The 22,581-nt window shown below is 39.8% G+C and overlaps 1 protein-coding gene across 2 annotated transcripts; it reads left to right on the top strand.

Annotated features, from left to right (window-relative positions):
- The first annotated feature begins 5 nt into the window (after window positions 1-5).
- RAB23 (RAB23, member RAS oncogene family) lies at window positions 6-21,175 on the top strand. 2 transcript variants are annotated; one of them, XM_079935561.1, is made up of 7 exons: window positions 6-247; window positions 6,311-6,530; window positions 9,034-9,119; window positions 15,280-15,436; window positions 17,209-17,291; window positions 18,120-18,212; window positions 19,927-21,175. In XM_079935561.1, exons 2-7 carry the CDS (start codon window positions 6,376-6,378, stop codon window positions 20,064-20,066), a joined length of 714 nt encoding a protein of 237 aa, XP_079791687.1. In that variant the 5' UTR covers window positions 6-247; window positions 6,311-6,375; the 3' UTR covers window positions 20,067-21,175. The 2 variants fall into 2 exon arrangements, with proteins under 2 accessions (XP_079791687.1, XP_079791686.1); XM_079935560.1 differs by lacking the exon at window positions 6-247 and adding an exon at window positions 795-826.
- Window positions 21,176-22,581: the final 1,406 nt, after the last annotated feature.

Here is a 22,581-nt window from a genome sequence, read left to right as displayed (position 1 = left end):
AGAGGGTAGGCGAGTCTCCCGCGCCCTACCTTCCGCGGCGGGGCCGCAGCGATCTGCTGGTTCCGAGTTCTTCTGCCAATAAAGTTCCTGAAAAAAGTCACAGTCATTCTTAAAAGAGCAAAAGAGGGCGCGAGCCGGCTGGAGGCCCTGTCGGAGGGCTGGCGCACCGGGCGGCGGAGACAGCGGTTACACCGCGACCTGGAGGAGCGGTCGCGCCGGGCGGCGGGCGGCGGGCGGCGCGGGGACGGTGAGTAGCGGCTCGCGCCCGGGGCGGCTGGCCGCACTCATCGCCCTCGACCGCGGCTGGCTGCGGAGGACCCACCCGTCCCCGCGGCCCGGGATGTGCCCACCGGGGGCCGGACAGGGGCTCGGCGGGAGCCTCCAGGCCGGGCGCCCCCCTCCGGGTCGGCCGCCGCGCGCGCACTTCGAGTGCGGGGCCCGGGTCCCCGCGGCAGGCGGTGGGCGCAACCCCCGGCGCCTCCTCCCCTCCCCGCGCCCCCGCCTCCCTGGGGTGGCCCTCGGGCGGGGAGGTGCAGCGGGGCGGTGGGGACTGGGCATTAGGTGTGGGTTGGGGCTGGCGGGGAAAGGGCCCAAGCCCCACCCTGGCTTCCAGACCCCGTCCTGGGCGGCGGGCCCCTTCCCTGCCTGCGGCCCCACCCAGCCCGGGTGTTGCTCGGGTTCCGCTCGAATATGAATGAGCCTGACTACGCGGTCTCCTTGACACTGGCTACCGCAGAGTCACTTCACTCGGGGATCCCAGTGGCAGTACAGTCTGAAAAGGGCTGTCTACTTCTCCAGGTTTTATGTAACTCCTGACATCTTCTAGGTAACTTCATTGAACTTGAGAAGTTTTTCAGTGCTTTTATAAATATAATCATACCTGTGCTGAAGTACAGGCTGTGATGAAAAAGCCACCATTTCGATCAGTGAGTTAACTCATCCTTTACTTTTCTAATGTATTGGACGGCTGTTGGTTGGCAAAATCTTTAAAATTAAACTTGGAAGAAGAACACATGTAAAGTGTTACTGTCAAGCTTTTAAAGTATTGTACTCAGAATTATGCTAATTTTCTAAGAATTTAATTGTTTTGGTATAGTTCTTTAAGTTTGTAGAGTATTGGCTGATAATCACAGGAGTCAGACTGCCTGTGTTAAAATCTGATTCCACTTACTTTTCTTTACATTTTATTATTTTAAAAATTATTATATGGTAAAATTGACTTTGTTGGGGGGTGTGCAGTTCTGTGAATTTTAGATATATGTAACTACCATAACAGTCAGAATTTAGAACAGTTCAATCACCTCCAAAACACTCAGGCTATCCTTTTATATCCTCCCCCTTACCCCAAGCCCTGGCAATTACTGATCTTTTCCAGAATGTCATAGAAATGGAATCATGCAACATGTAACCTTCTTTCACTCAGCATAATGCCTTTGAGATTCCTTCGAGTTGTTGGATGTATCAACAATTTATTCTTTTTTTATTGCTGAGTAGTATTCTATTAGATGGATGTGCTCCCAATGAAAGACATTTGGATCGTTTCCAGTTTTTGGTGATTATGACTATAGCTGCTATAAACATTGCTATACAGGTTTTTGTGTGAACATAAGTTTTCATTTCTCTAGGGTACTGCTAAGATTGGGATTACATGATCATATAAAGTATGTTTAACTTTGTAATACACTGTCACACTGATTTCCAGAGTGGCTGTATCATTTTGCATTCTCACCAGCAACATGTGAGAGTTCCAGTTGCTTCATCTCCTCTCTAGCACTTTGTATTGTCGGATTTTTTAGTTTAGCCATTCTAATAGGCATGTAGTGGTATCTCGTGGTCTTAATGTGTCTTTAACTAATGGCTAAAGATGTTGAATATCTTTTCATGTACTTAATTGGCATATATAATCTCGGGTGAGTATCTGGCCAAGACTTTTGCCTATTTTTAAATTCAGTAGTTTCTTTCTTATGTTGAGTTTTAAGGGTTCTTTATCTTTCCTGGATACAAGTTGTTAGATATGTTTTGCAAAAGTTTCTTGCAGTCTGTAGCTTCTTTTCATTGTTTTAACAGTGTCTTTCACAGAGCTAATGTTTTTAATTTTGATGAAGTCTAATTTATCCATATTTCCTTTTGTACATCTTTTGGTAGCATGTCTAAGAACTTTGCCTAATCCCAGGTCAAGAAGATTTTCATCTTCTAGATATTATAGTTTTATATTTAGATCTATAATCTTTTTTTTTTTTTTTTTTTTTTTTTTTTTTTGCGGTACGCGGGCCTATCACTGCTGTGGCCTCTCCCGCCGCGGAGCACAGGCTCCAGACGCGCAGGCCCAGCAGCCATGGCCCACAGGTCCAGCCGCCCCGCGGCACGCGGGACCCTCCCGGACCGGGGCATGAACCCGCGCCCCCCGCATCGGCAGGCGGACCCCCAACCACTGCGCCACCAGGGAAGCCCTAGTTTAAATTCTATAAGGTGTGAGATTTAGGGGAAGGTTTACTTTTTTTTTGCATATGAATGTCCAGTTGTTCCATCACCATTTGTTGAAAAGACTGTCTTCTCCATTTAATAGTTTTGCACCTTTGTCAAAAATCAATTGGCTGTATTTGTGTGGGTCTATATTGGCCCTCTGTTCTGTTCCATTGACTTTTGTATCTTTCTCTTTGCCAGTATCAAACTTTCTTGATGGATGTAGTTTTATAGTGTCTTAAAGTTGGGTAGCATAATCTTCTCCAGCTTTATTCTTTTTCAAAATTGTTTTAGCTATGCTAGTTCATTTGCCTTTCCATATAAAGTTTAGAATCAGCTTGTCTCTAACTACAAAATATTCTGCTGGTACTTTGGAATTATATCAAACCATAGATCAGTTTGGGGAGAATTGCTGTTTTTACTTTGTTGACTCTTTCAATCTATGAACATGATGTATCTTTCCATTTATTTCTTTGTTTCATTAGTGTTTTGTAGTTTTCAGTATACAGATCCTGTACATGTTTTGTTAGATTTATGCCAAAGTATTTCATTTTGGGAGGAAACTATTGTAAATATCATTTAAAAAATTTTTGGCTTCAAATTGTACATTAAGATATTAGAAATTCAGTTGAGTGTTGTGTGTTGCTCTTGTATCCTATGTCCTTGCTAAACTCACTTATTAGTTCCAGGATTGTTTGTTTGAATCCTTGGAGTTTTCTAGATAGACAATCATGTCATCTGTGAATAGAAATAGTTTTTTTCCCTAATCTATAAGCATTTTAAGTATTTTAGTTGCCTGTTGCTCTGGCTAGGCCTAATGATAAACAGGAGTAGTGAGAGTGGACATCCTTACCTTGTTCTCAGTCTAAGGGGGAATTCAATCTGTCTTTCAGAATGAAGTGTGATGTTAGCTGTAGATTTTTTTTTTTAATAGATGCCCTTTATCAGATTGAAGAAGTCCTCTTCTGTTTCTAGTTTGCTGAGAGTTTTTTTCACAAATGGATGTTGATGTGGTTTTTCTTCTTTACTCTGTTAATATGGTGGATTACACTGATTGATTTTTGAGTATTGAACCAGCCTTGCATTCCCGAATAAAGCCCATTTGGTCCTGGTTATTCTTTTTATATATTGCTGGATGCGATTTACTAATATTTTGTTGAGGATTTTTGCATTTGTGTTCATGAGGGGTTATTTGTTTAGTTTTCTTTTTTGTACTGTCTTTGTGTGGTGCTGGTATCAAGATAATGCTGGCTTTATAAAATAAGTTAGGGAGTGTTTTCTCCTCTTCTGTATTCCAGGGGAGAGTATGTATCATTCTTGAAAAGTTTGGTAGAATTCTCCAATGAAATCACCTGAGCCTGGAGATTTCTTTTTGAGTGTTTAAAGTTATAAATTCAATTTTCCTAATGTTTATATCAATTTCACTGATTTCTGCTCTTTATTATTCCCATCCTTTTGCTTGCTTTGGGTTTATTTTGCGATTCTTTTTCTAGTTTTTTGAGGTGGGGGCTTAGATTATTGATTGAGACTTTTCTTCTTTTCTAAGGTAAGCATTTAGTGCTGTAAATTTTCCCTCTCAGCAGTATGTTAGCTGTGTCCCATAAATTTTGACATATTTTCATTTTAATTCAATTCAGTTATTTTTTAAATTTCTCTTGAGCTTCTTCTTTGGCCCATGGGTTGTTGAGAAATCTGTGTTTTTAATTTCCAAATGTTTGGAGATTTTCCTGTTATCTTTCCATTACTGATTTCTAGTTTGATTTCATTGTGGTCCCTTTATTTGGCTTTTGTTGAGGGTTGTTTGATGGCCTAGAATATGTTCTATTTTGGTATATGTTCAGTGGGTGCTTGAAGTATATTCTGCTGTTGTTGTGTGGACAGCTCTATAAATGTTGATTGGATTCTGACAGTTTTCTGTTTTTAGAATTTCATTTTGTTTTATTGTGTTTTATAGTGTTTTTGAGTATCTCTTTGTGTAACTTGTTTAGCTGCATAGGTAATTTATCACAGTCTGTTGGTGTCAACATTTTACCAGTTCAAGTGAAGTTAAGAAACCTTACCTCCCTTTTGTCCTCTTCCATGTATAATTTTTTTTTTTAATTTGGCTGCGCAAGGTCTAGTTGCAGCATGTGGGATCTTTGTTGCAGCACGCGACATCTTTTTTTTAGTTGCAGCACGCAGGCTCTTTTAGTTGTGGCATGCGAGATCTTTATTTGTGGCATGTGGGATCTTTAGTTGCAGCACGCAGGATCTTTTTTTATTTTTTCTTTTTTTTTGCGGTACGCGGGCCTCTCACGTTGCGGAGCACAGGCTCCAGATGCGCAGGCTCAGCGGCCATGGCTCACGGGCCTAGCTGCTCCATGGCATGTGGGATCTTCCCGGACCGGAGCACGAACCCGTGTCCCCTGCATTGGCAGGCGGACTCTCAACCACTGTGCCACCAGGGAAGCCCAGGATCTTTTTTTAGTTGCAGCATGTGGGCTCACGGCATGCAGGATCTGATTCCCTGACCAGGGATCGAATCCGGGCCCCCTGTATTGGGAGCACAGAGTCTTAACCACTGGACCACCAGGGAAGTCCCCTCTTCCACGTATAATTACTTGTTTTAAATGTTTTCTCTACATATATTGAAAACCATATTGAACAGTATTATAATTTTTCTTTCAACTGTCAAATGTAACAGAACATTTAAGAGAAGTCTGCTATATTTACCCATATTTTTGCTTCTGTCATCTTCTTTCTCTTGTTCCAATACTTTAAGTTGTTGTTTTAATCATTTAATTATGTCTGAAGTGGAGACCTAGAACCTGTACTTTAACAAATGCTCCTAGATGCTGCTTACAATCGTGCAAGTCTGTGAAGCATTAGGGACAATTACTGAGACTCCATTAGGGGCAAAGAAAGGAATGTTCTTCACATTTCAGACATGTTTTGTGTAGTGGTTGTATAAATGGATTTTTGGTTAAGGTAGCTAGAATATAATAGCTAAGTAGGCAGGAACTTAACTAGTAATTTTAAGAAGAAATATGAAGAAATTGGCTTTCTGTTCTTTTCAGTCTAAAATGCGAACAGTACACATTCTATTACTTTCATTATATGAGTAACTGTAACTAGTCTGAAACTGATGAAAAAAATGCATGGTATAAGATGATGTGTAGAGGATCCATTGTAATCTAAACACTAAAGCACAGTAACTAAGAGCCCGATGCTATCACGTGGTTGCATAGCATTATACAAAACCCTTCCTTAGGGTGCTGTTCTAGGGACATTAATTATTACCTGTGAGGATGAAGAGCAGTTTCCTTAGATTTTGTATTTGTTGCCCATTTGGTGGTAACTATCCACCAAATGGGATAAAAGGAGGATTTATTATGGTATATGAAACTACCATTTTTTTGAATGCCTAACTTTCACTGTGCTAAGTGCTTTGTATCTATCATTGATCAACAATCCTGTGAGGTAAATAGCCTCAGGAAACTGAAGCTTCAAGAGGTTAAGCAATAACTTCACTAAGAGCACAGAACCAGTAAATAGCAACTAGTAAGTCAGGCCTCGACTCTTAACACTCATACTCTAGTCTCAGTGAAAGGCAGAACTATGTAATCTAGGCATTTATTGGTACCTGGAAGTCATACATTCTGCTGTTGTTAAGGGTGCAAAAGTGAATGGTATTATTGTCTCTTTTTTCAAAGAATTTACATTATCTGAACAGGGTGGGGAGAGGGCCTTCAACACGGAAAAAAATTCTTGCAATTCATTATGATTATTTCTTGATAAAACAATTATAGCTTATTTTATTTTATATAGGTTTTATGTCATGAAAAAATAACTTCATTTTAAACCACAGATTTGAGAGAGAAGATCGGATCACCTGGAATTAAATTTGGCACAGAAACCTTTTCAACTCCAAAAATGTTGGAGGAAGATATGGAAGTGGCCATAAAGATGGTGGTTGTAGGGAATGGCGCAGTTGGAAAATCAAGTATGATTCAGCGGTATTGCAAAGGCATTTTTACAAAAGACTACAAGAAAACCATTGGAGTTGATTTTTTGGAGCGACAGATACAGTATGTACTTGGCTGTTTTATCCTCTCGCTTTTGATATGTGAGCTGTGTCCAAGAGTTTGCTCAGAATAATAGTAACTGAGTACAATACAATCCAAGGCTAGGTGTCTAGTGGCAGCGGGTTTTCAGTTATTCACTCCTTTGTGTGTCTTCGCCTTCTTTTTTCCCCCTCCCCCATCTCTTCCCTTTCTCTCTCATTTTCTTCTTCTTTTTTACCTACACTTCTCCCTTCTCTCTTTTTCAATCTTACATCTGTTTTATATTTATTGGTGGCACCCTGAGCACTTCTTAAACACAAACTGACGCTTGATTCTACCGAGATTTCTGTCGACTATTTTATTTGGAAAGAAAGTTACCTGTCTCTCAGAATAATTTTCATCTCTTATATTATGGGATCTGTTTGTGTAAAATGTCTCTTCTCTTTTTAAAACTGGGCTTATAGAAGTTAGAGAATTAATAATTTGTTTTTACTTTAAAGAAGTAAGAGAAAGATTTGAGAGGATTAAATACTCCTGTGAAAAGGAAATCCAATTGGATTCTAAAACACATCAAAGTAACACTTTTTGTCATTAGTCCTGAGAACTTTTAAGGATATTTTAAATTGTAGGAGAAACATTAAACAAATCTGATTTAACTATCCCAGACACTAGCATCAAAGATAATTGTGTTCACTGTTTTAAAGATGTTGAATTTATAATCTGTATTCTGTTACCCTCTTTTTAAAAATACTTCTCTATTTGCTTCCTTTCTTAGATATTTTAAGGGGATTCATTTTAAATCTTGATGGTGTTTATTTTTTGCACTTGCTATCTGGACCAAATTAATATTTTAAGTATACAGTTGACCCTTATTATTCAGACTCCATATTTATATTTTAAGTATGCAGTTACTTCTCATTATTTGTGGATTTCATATTTGCAAATTCACTGCTTGCTAAAATTTATTTGTAACCCCAGACTCAGTACTCCCAGTACTCTGATGGTCATTTGTGGACATGCACAGAGCAGCAAAAAATTTGAGTCACTTATACACACACGTTCGGCTGAGGTTGAACAAGGCGACCCACTGCGTTTTTGTTTCATCTCTCATACTGTACATGAGTGGCCTTTTCATGTTCTGTTTTTGTGCCACATTTTTGTGCTTTCTGTTGGTAGTTTCGCTGTTTAAAATGGCCCCAAGCCTAGAGCTGAAGTGCCGTCTGGTGAGCTGTGACGTGCCTTATGGAGAAAACACATGTATTAGATAAGCTTCGTTCAGGCACCAGTTATAGTACTGTTGGCCATGGGTTCAATGTTAATGAATCAACAGTGTATATTAAATAAGGTGTGTTTAAACAGAACAATGCAAAAAACAAGGTTATATATTCATCAGTTGATGAAATTGTAACCAGGGGCTCACAGGCACCTCACCCGCCTGGTATTTTCCCTCAGAGGAATGGTTCAGGATTTGCTAATTCAGTGTTGGCAGTGACTCTGTAGAACAGAACTACTGCCTGCGAATAAGACAACAGGTGTGACAGAACAGAGTTAATTTGGGGGTTAAAGGGCAACCAAGCAGTAAGCTGCTTCTTTCCTTTCTTACTATTCTCCCGCATTAGAATAGGGTAGCAGGAGGAGGGCAAACACTGACCTAAGGGAACCCTTTCCCAGGACAGCTGACCCTGGGTGTCCAGGATCCCACGGACACCAACATCCATGGGCACTCAGTCCCTTGTATAAAATGGCATAGTATTTGCATTTAACCTACACACGTGCTCCCATAGACTTTCAATCATCTCCAGATTACTTATAATATCTAATATAATGTAAATGCTGTGTAAATAGTTGCCAGGCACACAGTAAATTCAAGTTCTGCTTTTTGGAACTTTCTAGAATTTTTTTTGCAAATATTTTCTATCTGCAGTTGGTTGAATCCTCAGGCATGGACCCCTCGGATGCTAGTCTTAGAGCCACCACTATCTGTGACTGTGGTTGAAGGAAAAAACATGACAGATAAATCCAAATCGTGTAAAATTACAGCTTTAGGGGAGTGTCTTTCACCCTTTACTTGCACTGTTGGTAATGGTATCAGCATTTAAAAGCGCTCAGACTTTTTCAGAGTGAAACCAGCAATGTAGTTTTTTTAAAATAAGTAAATAAATAAATAAATTTGTTTATTTATTTTTGGCTGCGTTGGGTCTTCATCGCTGTATGTGGGTTTTCTCTCGTTGTGGCGAGCAGGGGCTACTCTTTGTTGCGATGCACGGGCTTCTCATTGCGGTCACTTCTCTTGTTGCGGAGCACGGACTCTAGGCGCATGGGCTTCAGTAGTTGTGGCACACGGGCTTAGTTGCTCTGCGACATGGGGGATCTTCCTGGATCAGGACTCGAACCCGTGTCCCCTGCATCAGCAGGTGGATTCTTAATCACTGCACCACCAGGGAAGCCCAACAATGTAGTTTTAATACCACCAGATTTGAAAAATACATTTCCTTTGCATATGAAATTCATTCATCTCTTGTTTCAGAGTTAATGATGAAGACGTCAGGCTCATGTTATGGGATACCGCAGGTCAAGAGGAGTTTGATGCAATAACAAAGGCCTACTATCGAGGTAAATCATGGGTGTCTTTAGTTTGCTTTGACGTGTTCTTTTAGCTGAACAAAGAACTTTGCTTTTCTTGTTTCCCATAGAAGGATTTCTCTTTAAGAATATTTAAATCAATTCCAAAGTATTTTTTAAAACCCCAGGCTATTATTCTTCTAAAGATCTTGTTGGGTGGTAAATAATACTCTGTGCTATAGACTGTTTATCTCTGCCTCAGAATTACATGACTCATATAGTCATTCCCAGACCTAATAAGTCAGAAGTTGTGAAATGTCTTCTCTGACTCCAGGGAAATGACTACGTAGAGTGGAAACTAACATAAGAAAAAGTAAAGCCCTGGCAGACAAGATGGCATTTTGTTACGATATTTAATGTGGGTAAAGCCTTCTCTAGGCTATACGAGTTCAGGGAAGTATGAGATACATGTGAAAAGGAAGAGCTACAATGATAGGATCTAAGACTAAATAAACTGGGGGGGAAATTCCTCTTTTTACCTACCTAGCTTTCTTCTCTAAATTCTCAGCCTAAAATATATGTTCTTTTTGTGTGGAAAAAAATAGGTTGGGCTATTTCTTTTTAAGCTTTTGACAATGTGATGTGGCAGTATTACTTTTTAACTAGTATGGTTATTTTTGGAGAAAGTATTATCATTATGTCTCTCTAATTTAAAAGGGCAAAACTGTGAGTCTACAATTATCGCAAAATAAAGTTTAACTTAAAAAAAGACAAAACTGGTCAAATGTCAAAATGATTTGATTCGTATATGAATAAAAAGGAGAAAATGTTGGAACTGTACAGTTAAGTAGCTCATTTGGGTCCCTAATTTAAAGAAAAAGACCAGGTAGCTAAACATATTTTAATATCCACTGCCATAAGACTTTGTTCAACATTATTATCTTCTAATTTTTTTAACCTGACTCATCCAGTTTGTTGCAAACTTCTTGTTTTAACTTGTTAGATGTCCATGAATCATACCATTTCTCTTTCATATGTTTACAAACAACATTCTTTGCCAGAAACTAAAAAGAGAGCCCATAATTATTAATATTTACATCTTAATTTATATGGGTGATGTTCAAATTTCTTTTCACTTTGTTTCATTTGGACTAAAAGGCTTTAAACAGCATTGATTTCCCTGTGTTTAACGTTTTAACTTAAAGCAATCTTAAGTGTATAAATAGATCTGTTAAAAGGTTTTTTTTAAATGTAACGTTTTTTAGCCAACTATGTTAAAATGGCAAAGAGGGTAGATACTGAGACAGGTCTTAAGCTTCAGCTTTTTCCCTCACATCCCTATTTGAATTAAGGAACAAACAGTGGCAGTGTTACATGAATTTGAGAAATGGCATATTGGACTTACATGCTTTTTTTTTTTTTTTGAGGTTCTATCAGAGTGCTTTTGGTTGCTGACAGCAGAAAAGCAATTTCAAACTGACTTATTTAGCGTCTGTTGACTTGTTACTGGGAGTAGCTTTCATCTGTGGTTTGTTGGGACTATAACCTTGCTGATTGTTCTGGCTGGCCGCCTCCTTGTGTGGGGTTCCTCTTCATGCTGATTTTCCTCTTGTCTGCAAGTTTGCTACCATCGACAGTGCTTTTCGTTCACATTCTTGGGGACCGAGGGTTACTTCCTACAACAGTGGACCAAAAGTCCAGAGCTTTTATCTGATTAGACCACCTTTGACCAGATTACAGTGAGTAGTCAGAGGAAAGTGATTGCCCTAATGGGCTTGGCGCACTTGGGGCTCCCCCAAGGCAGAGGGAAGTTTAGCTGCCTAAACCATAGGCTACCGTACAGAGGGGGAGAGGTGTTCTTGGGGACAGGGCACTGGATGGCGGCTAGGCACCAGGTAATATCTGCTACTAGTATAGATTCAGATGACGATATAATTAAATAAAGAGTAGGAAGAAAAGGTAAGGTGGGCAGAATGAGTTAAAATAGAGATTTAGTGATAGAAACACTATGCCTTATAAAATTATGACCTACTGACTTATGTCCTAAAAATATGTTATTCAAGATGCATAAAAATTGTATTTAAAAAAGAAAAAATTTATTGTAATTCATTTAAAAGACCTATTATAGCAAGACCATTGCTCCAACGCATCATTATGTTCTTAGAATGCTGGCTTAATTGTACAGTGAGACATGTGGAAACATGATCTCCTTATCAGTAGGTTAGAACAGAGCACAGATCATATTAGGAAGCCTTTGGGAGCCCAGATGACTCCTGTTAAACCCTTAAGAAAGTCCACCCTAGGCAGTAGAAACCGTACTTAGTACAGAAAGTTACAGACAACATGAAGTAGATTTTTATTACAGTTTTTTACTGTGACTTGGTTCTCAGAAAAAAAATGCTTCTAAGTATATGTAAATTAGGTTATAGACTTGAGACCTATTATTTGAGATCATGCACATAAGTAGAAGGAAACCCTTATTTTCTTAAAAAATATTTTTTTTTCACAAATATAAATGAATATAAATTGTTGGAAATGAAATAGCTCTGGACAAGAAGCTAGTTATAAGTTATAAATGCAAGAATTAAAGAACAACAGAATTAGACTATGCAAGTCTGAGGTTTGTTTTGAAATTATGTGAGCATGGAATCTGTGACAGATTGGTTCAGTGAATAATTTATGTGCTTTAGATTGTATAGAATGTCAAAAAGAATAAGGGACAGCATTTTAAATCCTGAGTAGTATCTATAATAGTATTTTTAAAGCCTTTGCTGGTGTTCGCTAGAGCAGTGTTTCTTAAACTTGACTGTGCACAGGAGTCCCCTGGGGAGCTCATTAAAATGCAAACTGAATTCTATAGATCTGTGGGTAGCTCTGAGAGTCTGCATTTCTACAGCCTTCCAGGTGACACTGATGCTGCTGTCAGCCACACTCAGGACCTGCCTACAGACCATCTTGTAGGATCTGTCAGTGATTTGAGGATAGAATTACTCTCTGCACATTATGTGTCTTGGAGAGTATTTTCTGAATTGCATTAAAATATAGTGGCTTTTTTGGAATGATCTTATTAAGGAGGAATAAATACTTGCTATTGGTGATCGTATCATTGACACCAAAAATTTATTCAGAGCTCTGTATTTCTGATGCATGGACAAGTGAGGTATTTATTAACTGTTAGAAGTGATCTACTTATGGGTGACTTACTGTTATCTATGATAATGAAGAAACTTTTCCAACGGTGCAATTTTTAGGGTAGGTAGTATTGAAGGAAGATTGAATAGTAGGAAAATAAAGGTCTTTGTAAAATATATGGGTAGAAAACACTAGCTGCCTTTCAATATTAACAACAGAAAAATTAAAACAACTTTCCCAAAGATGGCTGGTACAAACACAGAGCTAGGGGTCCAAGAAAGAAAAAGAAGGTAGAGCAGCGTGGGGTCATTTTAATTTACTTTATTATTTTTTTAGGGTCATTTTACACCTCCCCCCACACGCACACACACACAGCGGGGTGGGTGTGGGATGTAGAAGAGAGAGGCCAGGGAAAGAAGGGAGAACCGTGCATAAAGGGTGCAGTAATGAGCCAGTTACTACTGCAGGCGGGGAGAGCAGGCGGGGAGACGCGCCTCGGGGTGACCCCACCCCAGGGAAGCTGAGGTTTTTATCCCCCCCCACCCCTCCCCAGGCATCCAGTCTCCTTAGGGGGTGTGCTAGACCACCCCTGGCAGAAGAGCAGAGCGCCCCCTGCAGCCCTTGCTGGAGGGTCGGGGCGGGGAACACACAGGGCACCTGTGGGGGGAGGGGGCACCGTGCTCACGTCCCTGGTGGCTTCTGAATCCAGGTCCCTCCTCCTCCTCCTCAGAGGGCACTGCGGCCCATCCCGCCCAGTGTGGTCTCTCTACCCAGTCCCCCACTAAATAATTTTCGGTTTTATGGGCAGACTTTTTCTTTTATCCTTTGATCCTTGATTTTTCAAACAAAATTGTGCTTTTCTTAGTTAATTATTCTTACTGCCCATATCTCTGGCACCATCTGCTTAGTTTTTTTTTGTTGTTTGTTAGTTGTTTTTGTTTCGTTTTGTTTTTTTGCGGTACGCGGGCCTCTCACTGTTGTGGCCTCTTCCGTTGCGGAGCACAGGCTCCGGACGCGCAGGCTCAGCGGCCATGGCTCACGGGCCCAGCCGCTCCGCGGCATGTGGGATCTTCCTGGACTGGGGCACGAACCCATGTCCCCTACATCGGCAGGCGGACTCTCAACCACTGCGCCACCAGGGAAGCCGTGTTTTGTTTTTTTTAACATTTTCTCTAATAAGTGTTTTTTTGTGTGTCTGGGACCTTGTATACTTGGAAATACCTTATTGGACCCTCAAATTTAAACGACACTTGACTGATATAAAATTCTAGGTTTAAAGCTAACAGAGTTTTGTAACTTTTTTTTTTTTTAAGATTTTTTTTGTTTTGTTTTGATGTGGACCGTTTTTTAAAGCCTTTATTGAATTTGTTACAATAGTGCTTCTGTTTTATGTTTTTGGTTTTTTGGCCCTGAGGTATGTGGGATCTTAGCTCCCCTACCAGTGGTCGAACCCGCACCCCCTGCATTGGAAGGCGGAGTCTTAACCACTGGACCGCCAGGGAGGTCCCCAAAAAAGTTTCTTAAAGTATGATTAAATAATGTTTTATTTGTAGTTTAAGTAAATGTTAAGAGTTCAAGTAAATATAAGTTTGTTGTCCAATATGCTAGTGTGATCTCTTCAGTTTTACTTCTCCTTCAATTCTGAGCAAGTCTCACGCTGTGTCTATCAATCTGCCTGTCCCCCACCCCTCAGTTTTGCATAATTAATTTATTCTTTGGTTCAAAGCCTGTTCTAGAGGAGGGAAGCCTCTGCTTTTACAGTCATAGTGAACTGCTGGTTTTTTCCTTCATTAATTGTTCTTTGGGTTCCTACCATATTCCCTCAGGTGATAAACAAACCTTTTTTGGCCCTAGAGTGTCTTAGGTAGCCCAGGTATGTGTGTCTTGAGTCTTAGTAGGAAACTCTTACACCTGGGATATCTGGAAGGAAGGAGTAGCAGTGAGGAACCCTCTTGACTCCAGGACGATTTTCTCTTCTCACCTGTTTTTGTCACTATGCTGTCTGATTCAACAGCAAATCATTGGTAAAAACCCTCTTCCAGAAGGTTGATGCTTATTTTTAAAATGAGATATTATCAACTAATGTGATAGTTGATAGTTAAAATATTGTCAACCTAATGTGATAGTTGATAGTTAAAATATTGTGAGTATGGTATGGGAATTATGCAGTTAAAGAGGATGAAAAACTAAATTAAACTCTTTTCCTCTCTACTATATATTAATATTTTACTCTTGGCACTGGTTCCTAAATTACATTCTTTAGCATTGATGGTATTCTGCTACTAAAACAAAATAATATAGATTTTTTTAAAAAAGTAAATAGAATGAGAAAATTATGATATTTTTCTCTCATAGACTTCTTAAATCTGTGCCAAAAGAAATTAAGAAGCAGGTGACAGATATTAACGAGAAGAACTCAGCAACTCTGTCATTCATGCCTAGTTTACTGTTCTCTGTGGCTTTTACAGTGTTATTAAATATATCAGTATTTTGTGGTGTTCCACAAGGAATGTGTATAATTTTGAGGGTACTTTGGCACTTGCACAAATTTGAGAACCGCTGTTCTTGGTAAAAATTGGTTCTTTGAATTAGAAAATAGAGTTTATATGTTAAAAAATAGGGCTTCCCTGGTGGCACAGCGGTTAAGAATCCACCTGCCAATGCAGGAGACACGGGTTCGAGTCCTGGTCAGGGAAGATCCCACATGCCACGGAGCAACTAAGCCCGTGTGCCACAACTACTGAGCCTGCGCTCTAGAGCCCGTGAGCCACAACTACTGAAGCCCGCGCGCCTAGAGCCTGTGCTCCGCAACAAGAGAAGCCACTGCAATGAGAAGCCTGCGCACCACGATGAAGGATAGCCCCCGCACACCGCAACTAGAGAAAAGCCCACGCAGCAACGAAGACCCGACACATCCAAAAATAAAATAAATTAAATTAAAAAAAAAAAAAGCAGTGCTACAAAGATGAATTCAACATTTATTTACATAAAAATTGTTTTGAATACGTAAAAGTTTCCCTCACCCTGCATAGGATTGTTTCATTAATGTAAATAACATTTTTATTTTGTGAACTTACAGGAGCCCAGGCTTGTGTGCTTGTATTTTCCACCACAGACAGGGAATCTTTTGAAGCGATTTCCAGTTGGAGAGAGAAGGTGGTGGCTGAAGTTGGAGATATACCAACTGTACTTGTACAAAACAAGATCGATCTCCTTGATGACTCTTGTATAAAGAAGTAAGGTGGCTGCTGTTGAGGGGGTGGCTGTAATTCTGTAAAGCTAAAACCTATTTTAGTTTTTGCATACACTTACAAAATTTAGGAAAGTTTTTAAAAAGACTGCCTTATACTTAAAAATTTCTGTGAGCTATTGTGTGATTGGTTTGGGTTTAAAAAGTTCACACTGAATCAGTAGTAAAGAAAATTAAAGGAGTACGTTTTGAAAGCCCTTTTAGAATTCCAGGTCCTTGCAGCTCAAATCCAACTCCTCATGTGAAGTCAAATCTAGACAGAGTAAGAATGTTAAGAGAAACATTCCAGAACTTCCCTGGTGGCGCAGTGGTTAAGAATCTTCCTGCCAGTGCAGGGGACATGGGTTCGATCCCTGGTCCGGGAAGATCCCACATGCCACGGAGCAACTAAGCCCATGCGCCACAACTACTGAGCCTGCGCTCTAGGGCCCGCGAGCCACAACTACTGAAGCCTGCATGTCTAGAGCCCATGCTCTGCAACAAAGAGGAGCCACCACAATGAGAAGCCCGCACACTGCAACAAAGCGTAGCCCCCGCTCACCGCAACTAGGGAAAGGCTGCCTGCAGCAACGAAGACCCAACGCAGCCAAAAATAAATAAATAAATTTAAAAAGGAAAACATCCCTAGATGTTTTAATGTCTAGCATAAGTATGTTGATGAGTTTAAATAGGTAAGCAGTTCAGATTCGTATTGTTTTGTATACCCAGAACCATTATGCTCACATTTGTGAACAGAGTTTGGCATCCGATAATTTCTCTATATAAGTATTTGTTTACTGCATTATTAATGTTTTGCTGGCTTTGAAAATACTTATTTGGTTTTTACCTTATTTTTTTATAAGTTCTTGTATTAGTTGTCTGATGCTGTATAACAGATTAGCCCAAAACTTAGTAGTTTAAAACAACAAACATTTATTATGTCACAGTTTTTGTGGGTCAGGAATTTGGGAGTGGCTTAGTTGGGTGGCTTGGTTCTGGGTTTTCATGAGGTTGCTGTCAATATGTTGCCGGGGCCTGTGGTCACAGGAGGGCTTTTGACTGGGGCTAGGGGGGTCTGCTTCCGGGATGGCACCCTCACTTGGCCATGGGCAGGTGGCCTCTCCTTCAGGCTGCAAGTGTCCTCAGCGTGTGGCAGCTGCTTCCCCAGGCATGTGATCCCAGTGGGGGCAAGGCGGAAACCGCAGTGCCTCTTATGAGGAGTCTCAAAGTCATACGCCATCACTTATGTATGTCATTGATGACACAGACCAACTTGATTACAGTGAGGGAGGGGAGGCGTGTGGTAGAATCATTGGGAAATATTTTAGAAAATTGGGGAGTCATAATGAAACTAAAATTAGGAGTCCACTGTTCTAGACACATCAATATACTGACTTAGGCTTTGGCAGCAAAGTAGTTTTGTAGCCAATAAGAGTAAAATAGGTAATGCAGTATAAGACTTTCAGAGTGTAATTAAATTCAAGTGTTTTTAATAACTGAAGAGAGAAAATTAAAGTAGTATATAAAGAAAAGTGACATTTAGTCATTTTAAGGCTAGAGTAAGTGACCTTATAGAAAAGTGTCTTGCCGTTACAGTGAGATGGCTGGTGTTTACCCCCCCAAGAGCAGTGACAACTGAAAATCCTGCTCAAGCACTGAGTGTAGCTCTCACCTGTTCTGGAAGGGCTGACCGCTGTCCTCAGGCTGTATGCAGTAAATGTAATAAAACAAGCTCTCAGAAAGTACCTTTACATACGCTTTTTTCAAATTGATGTGTAGTGAGGAAGCTGAGGCACTGGCAAAAAAGTTGAAGCTGAGATTCTACAGGACTTCAGTGAAGGAGGATCTGAACGTGACGGAAGGTAAAGTGCCTTCTTAACAGTTAACAGCAGGAAGTTTGTTTATTCTTCTTATGCCTTTTCTTTTTGTTGTTTAGAAATCATATTTGTAACGAGAGTAGAATTTTCTGTTTGTCATGTATCATTAAGTAAAGTTTAAAGGCTGATGCTGCTCTGAGTTTGAGTCCTTGATTGTTTACTAATGTCTTTGAATAGTTGTTACTCTACAGCAAAACTCCAGTGGGCTTTATTGTATTTAAAAATACAACTGGCTATGTATATGCGTGTGTGTTTTTCAAGCGTACCTTCTAAAATTGCTGCATTAGAACCCCACAGCGGTGGACACCCCACTAGGTAGTTACAGTGACCTTAACTTGTTTAATAGTGTTTCCTAGTTTAAGAAAGTGAGATTAGAGAAAGATGGTGGTTATTTTTCTCATTCCGGAATTGCTGCTCATTTTATTAGATTGCAGCTCAGCTGTTGCTTCATTGTCCCCTGAATAGTGGTTTTCAGTTAAAGAAAGAGTCTTTTTAAGACTGAGTCAGTTTAGTGTTGCTGAATATTAGTCACTATTCAGGTACTTAAAACTAAAGAGCCAATGACTACAAGTAATATTTCATTTCTTTACTAATAAAATGCTACTATATATTTATTAGTATTACCATTGTAATTAGGTATTACTCAGATAATTTTTAGAAGTTGAATTTTTTTCAACTAGATTGTATACTTCTAACTATAATTTTAAATTTGTTTTTTAAGTATAAATATTATAGTAAGTGATGTGAAAGAACAGGTTTTACATGCATAATTATACTGACCTGGCAAGGTTTTTGGTTTTGTTTTCATTCCAGTTTTTAAATATTTGGCTGAAAAATATCTTCAAAAGCTTAAACAACAAATAGCTGAGGATCCTGAATCAATGCATTCAAGTAGTAACAAAATTGGTAAGTACCCAGGAAGTTTTAGCCCCATGTTTACCTGGTAAATTTATTTTCCATTCATTATTATCATATTTACTGGGGTTTTTTTTAAATACAGTATGCTCCTTTCTTTAAGAAATGTGACTGGAAAGCGTGAGATGAGTGATTATTAAATTTAGTAGTATCAGCTCTCATTAAAGGGTATATTGAGGGGGCTTCCCTGGTGGCGCAGTGGTTGGGAGTCCGCCTGCTGATGCAGGGGACACGGGTTCGTGCCCCAGTCCGGGAGGATCCCACATGCCTCAGAGCGGCTGGGCCCGTGGGCCATGGCCACTGAGCCCGTGTGTCCGGAGCCTGTGCTCCGCAATGGGAGAGGCCACAGCAGTGAGAGTCCTGCGTACCGCAAAAAAAAAAAAAAAAAAAGTATATTGAGTTAAAAGATTTTTTAACTGATGAATTTTCTAAAGGTCTGTCCTTTTTGAACACTTGTTTCTCTGACTTGACACTTGCACCATCTCCACACCTTTTCCCTTTCCTGCCACCTTGCTGAGCACCCATCCTGCTTTTTAACATGAAATGCCAGCAGAGTTTAGTATTTCCTGGAGAACAGGAAGCACCTGTCCGCATCTTACTTTGGGCCATGGCTTCTGGGAGGATGGGTGCCGGTCCTCTTTCCTAAGGACCTGCTGCCTGCACCCCACTCCTCACCACACACACACACACACACACACACACACACACACACACACACACACACACACACACACACACACACACACACACACACACACACACACACACAGCATTTTCTTGGCCTGTTTTAACTTTTCTTACTTTGCCCTTTTTATTGTGTATGTTCCTACTGTCAGGAACCTCACTCACATGCTCTGAGAAACAACAGGGCAGTTGTGATAAGCCGCTGTCTGGTCTGGTCTCCTGGGCCCACCCTGTCTCCTTCCAGTCTGCTGATTAAAGCCCTTTGATAGATTCTGGTTGTGGAACACATTCAGTGCAGGCTCTCTTCATCCCAGCATTTAAAGACAGTTTGGTCCATCCTTCCTGTGCAGCCTCGTGCCCCACTTTTGTAATGTACCCTGTTTACGGTTCCACCACAGGGCCCGCTGTTTCTTGAGCCTGCCTAGGGCTGTCTTACTTATCCCTTTGCTCATTTTGGCTCTTCCATTAAGAATGGCCTCCCATTCCCACCTTCTGTTGAGAACTGTGCATCCCTCAACATCTATGGAGAAAGCTCTCGGCTATCTGTCTGGCTGAAGCACAGCCTTCACTTCTCTTAAATGAACAGAGACCTGAGTGCAGGGCATTGCCAGGGGTCCAGTCCCTCCATGTAGTTTGTCCTTTGTTATGAATTAGATGTGGTTGACTCTTCCTTTGAACCATCTGTGGGATCTTGTCTCTTTTATGACACTTAACATAGAGTGTCCTGTAGCATCACTGCCTGTTTGTAGTGCCTCACCTCACTCATCAGATTGTAAGCTTCTTGGGGGCAGGAATCAGTCTTAGTAGTCTTTGTGTCGCTCATAGTGTCTCTGGCCCAGAGCCTTGTGTATCGTGGATGATAAATAGCCCATAAACTGGAGATTACATTTTAGAACGAACAGTGTTCAAAATGAAAACTCTTAACAGTTGAAAGTGTTTCTTTAGTTCATCCCTTTTGTCCGCTCAGGTGACCCTGAGATCCGTTAGTGTTAACCTTTGTGTTTTCCCTCAACGTGTCCAGGTGTCTTTAGCACGTCTGCTGGGAGTCACTTGGGTCAGAATTCAAGTACCCTTAATGGTGGAGATGTCATCAACCTCAGGCCCAACAGACAGAGGACCAAGAAAAACCGAAATCCTTTTAGCAGCTGTAGCATACCCTAAAATGCTTCAGGGAGGAAGAAATGAATTGTATTGTGCAGTAAGATACATCCAGCTGTCACGGTATGTTAACACAATTTTTTCGCAGACTTTGCACCTAATGGCTCTCTGAAAGCTGACAGACTTAAACAGATAGCACTGCTCTGCAGTGCTTTTCAGAATGGAGCAAGATCTCTGGTGGGAAAATTACTGCCCTCTGGACTTATTTTAATTTTTTTACATTAGACGAAGCTTCTCCTGTTTTTGAAGGAATGCTATAAGAAACATCAAAAACAGGTTTTGCTGAATTTGAAATGCTGGAAAACATAAATGAAATGCCTAAATATACTGGTACAGATTTTAATATTATGGATCAAGGAAAGATAGCAACCGTTCTTTCTCTGAAATCGGTCATCTAGCTTTTCTAGGAAGTAGTATTGAATCTGAATACTGAAAAGAATAATATTGAAAGGCGAACCCTAATCTTGCCAGACTGCATTAGTGTGTACTTTGGCAATGTTACTTGTGCAATATCTGTAGATGTGGAATGTGGAGGTACGTGCACACGCAGATCCCTGGTTCTGGAGTAAACAGAAGGTGTGTGCAGTGTTTAAGGAAACATAGACTCTAACTCATTCATTCATGAAACCATTTACACATTTATGTGTATGTTATAAGTTTCTATTTTCAAATGAGAAATTCTAGACAGATATTTTGCAAAATGAGCTCAGATTTTAAAAGTGCTTTTGTGCCAAAAATACCATACCTAATTTTCAGTGCTTTACCAGAATTTATACTGTTGATAATCTCTTTTAAAAGCAGTTTTCCTCTCTGACAGAGTAGATGAAAGAGTGTCTTAGTGCTAGAGCCCCTCCCAGGTGGCACTGGTTGCGTGCGGAATCTTTTCATGTCCCTGCACATGCATGGCGGGCTTGAGCTGGCGGCTGCAGGACCCCCGCCCTGTGCAGCGTGGCCACCCTGTACCCAGTGCCTTTTGCTGTTGACAACGCAATTCTGAACTTTTAGGATTATGCTAACAGTTTTTTTAAATACACAAGAGGTGATCTTTTGTCTTAAACCACATTATGGATTTTATAATGCCCTGCAACTCTAAAGCATCTTTTTGTTTACATATTTTTTGTATGGTATTTTGAGATTATCATTTAAAAATTTCTATAAACTTCAGTTTGTATAGCACTTTCTCAAGAGCTCTGTCAGCACCAAATGCAAAATAATTTCTTTTAATAAGTGATTTTAACATGTAATCATGTGGCAGAGCATACATTTTGTGACTTGGGACAGTAGCTTTCCAACTCAGATAATTAATTGCATGAACTCTGGTAAAACTGATCATCATTCATCAATGACTTGTTTTTAACCCTTGCAATATACCTGGTTTTTACAGGATTTAAATATATGTAAAAATAACTTTTCTTGGAAAATGTGTCACAAAGTCATTTTTCATTATTTCTACTAAATGCATAATGTTTTATATATTCCTTTTGTATGTTTTCTCTCTCTCATTCTTTTTTTTTTTAAGTCTTCCGTCTGCACCACCCTCATCCCCTGTCCAGATTAATGTTGAAAACATAATAGAATTTTGTAGGGAATGTCTTTAAGTGGTCAGGAGTGAAGGTTTGCTTTTCATAATATTGAAATAATCTGGCATTATCTATTTCAAAGTAATATGTTTATTTTTATGTCACCAGTTGTCACCACTCCCATTGCTGGCAGTGGGATAGGTGTTGGGGAAAAACTCTCTTCCTAACAATGGGTACCCGCTAGTGATTCCCTTTTCTACTCTCTGGAAATACAGTCCCTTTAATTTTTGCACAAAATATATTTTGCGTCAAATAGTCTTTAGTAGCAGAAAAACCACGTTATATAAAATGTTGTAGTTCTATTTCACATTAATTAAATGTGTGTGGGTAAAAGTTTGTTATTTTTCTACATTAAAAAAATCTGATGATGGTTGCAGTTCCCCTGATATTTGTAATATAATTTTATGTATTTAGTTTTGTCCTTTTTTTTAAACAAGAACTGAAGAGAGATCTTTGTTACACATTTGAATTTTTAATTTGCAATTCTGTATTTTACCTAACCATAATTAGTCATTTTAAATAATTAAGTAGGCCTGAAAATCAGCCACAAGTGATATGTTACTTTCTCAATTCTAAAAACCTTCAAAATTGACATTATATTCTTTCACCTTGAGGCCTTTAATTCTTTTAAATAACTTAACTACTAATTTCTAATGAACCATGGATGCTGAAGAAATACTAAGACCCCGGGACGTTGTGCATTTGTGCAGTAATAGCTTTCGTATGTCGTGGCTCATTTTTGGCTGTGGCGTGGCTGCTGTGTCTCCGAGTCCTCAGGATTCCTTTTCCTCTTTCAGTCTGCCTCTCGAATTAATAGTGTACAGAATAGGCCACATAAGGCGATATAATTAAATAAAACCAGGCTAAATGGTTTCCTTTTTATCTGCCCAAAGTTGACAGCTCTCATGTACTTCTTCAAAATATAGTAAAACTAACAC

This window comes from Stenella coeruleoalba, assembly GCF_951394435.1.
Source record: "Stenella coeruleoalba genome assembly, chromosome: 10".
NCBI lineage: Eukaryota > Metazoa > Chordata > Mammalia > Artiodactyla > Delphinidae > Stenella > Stenella coeruleoalba.
Note: the sequence above shows the minus strand (reverse complement) of the source record. Positions and strands in the feature narration are given on the sequence as shown.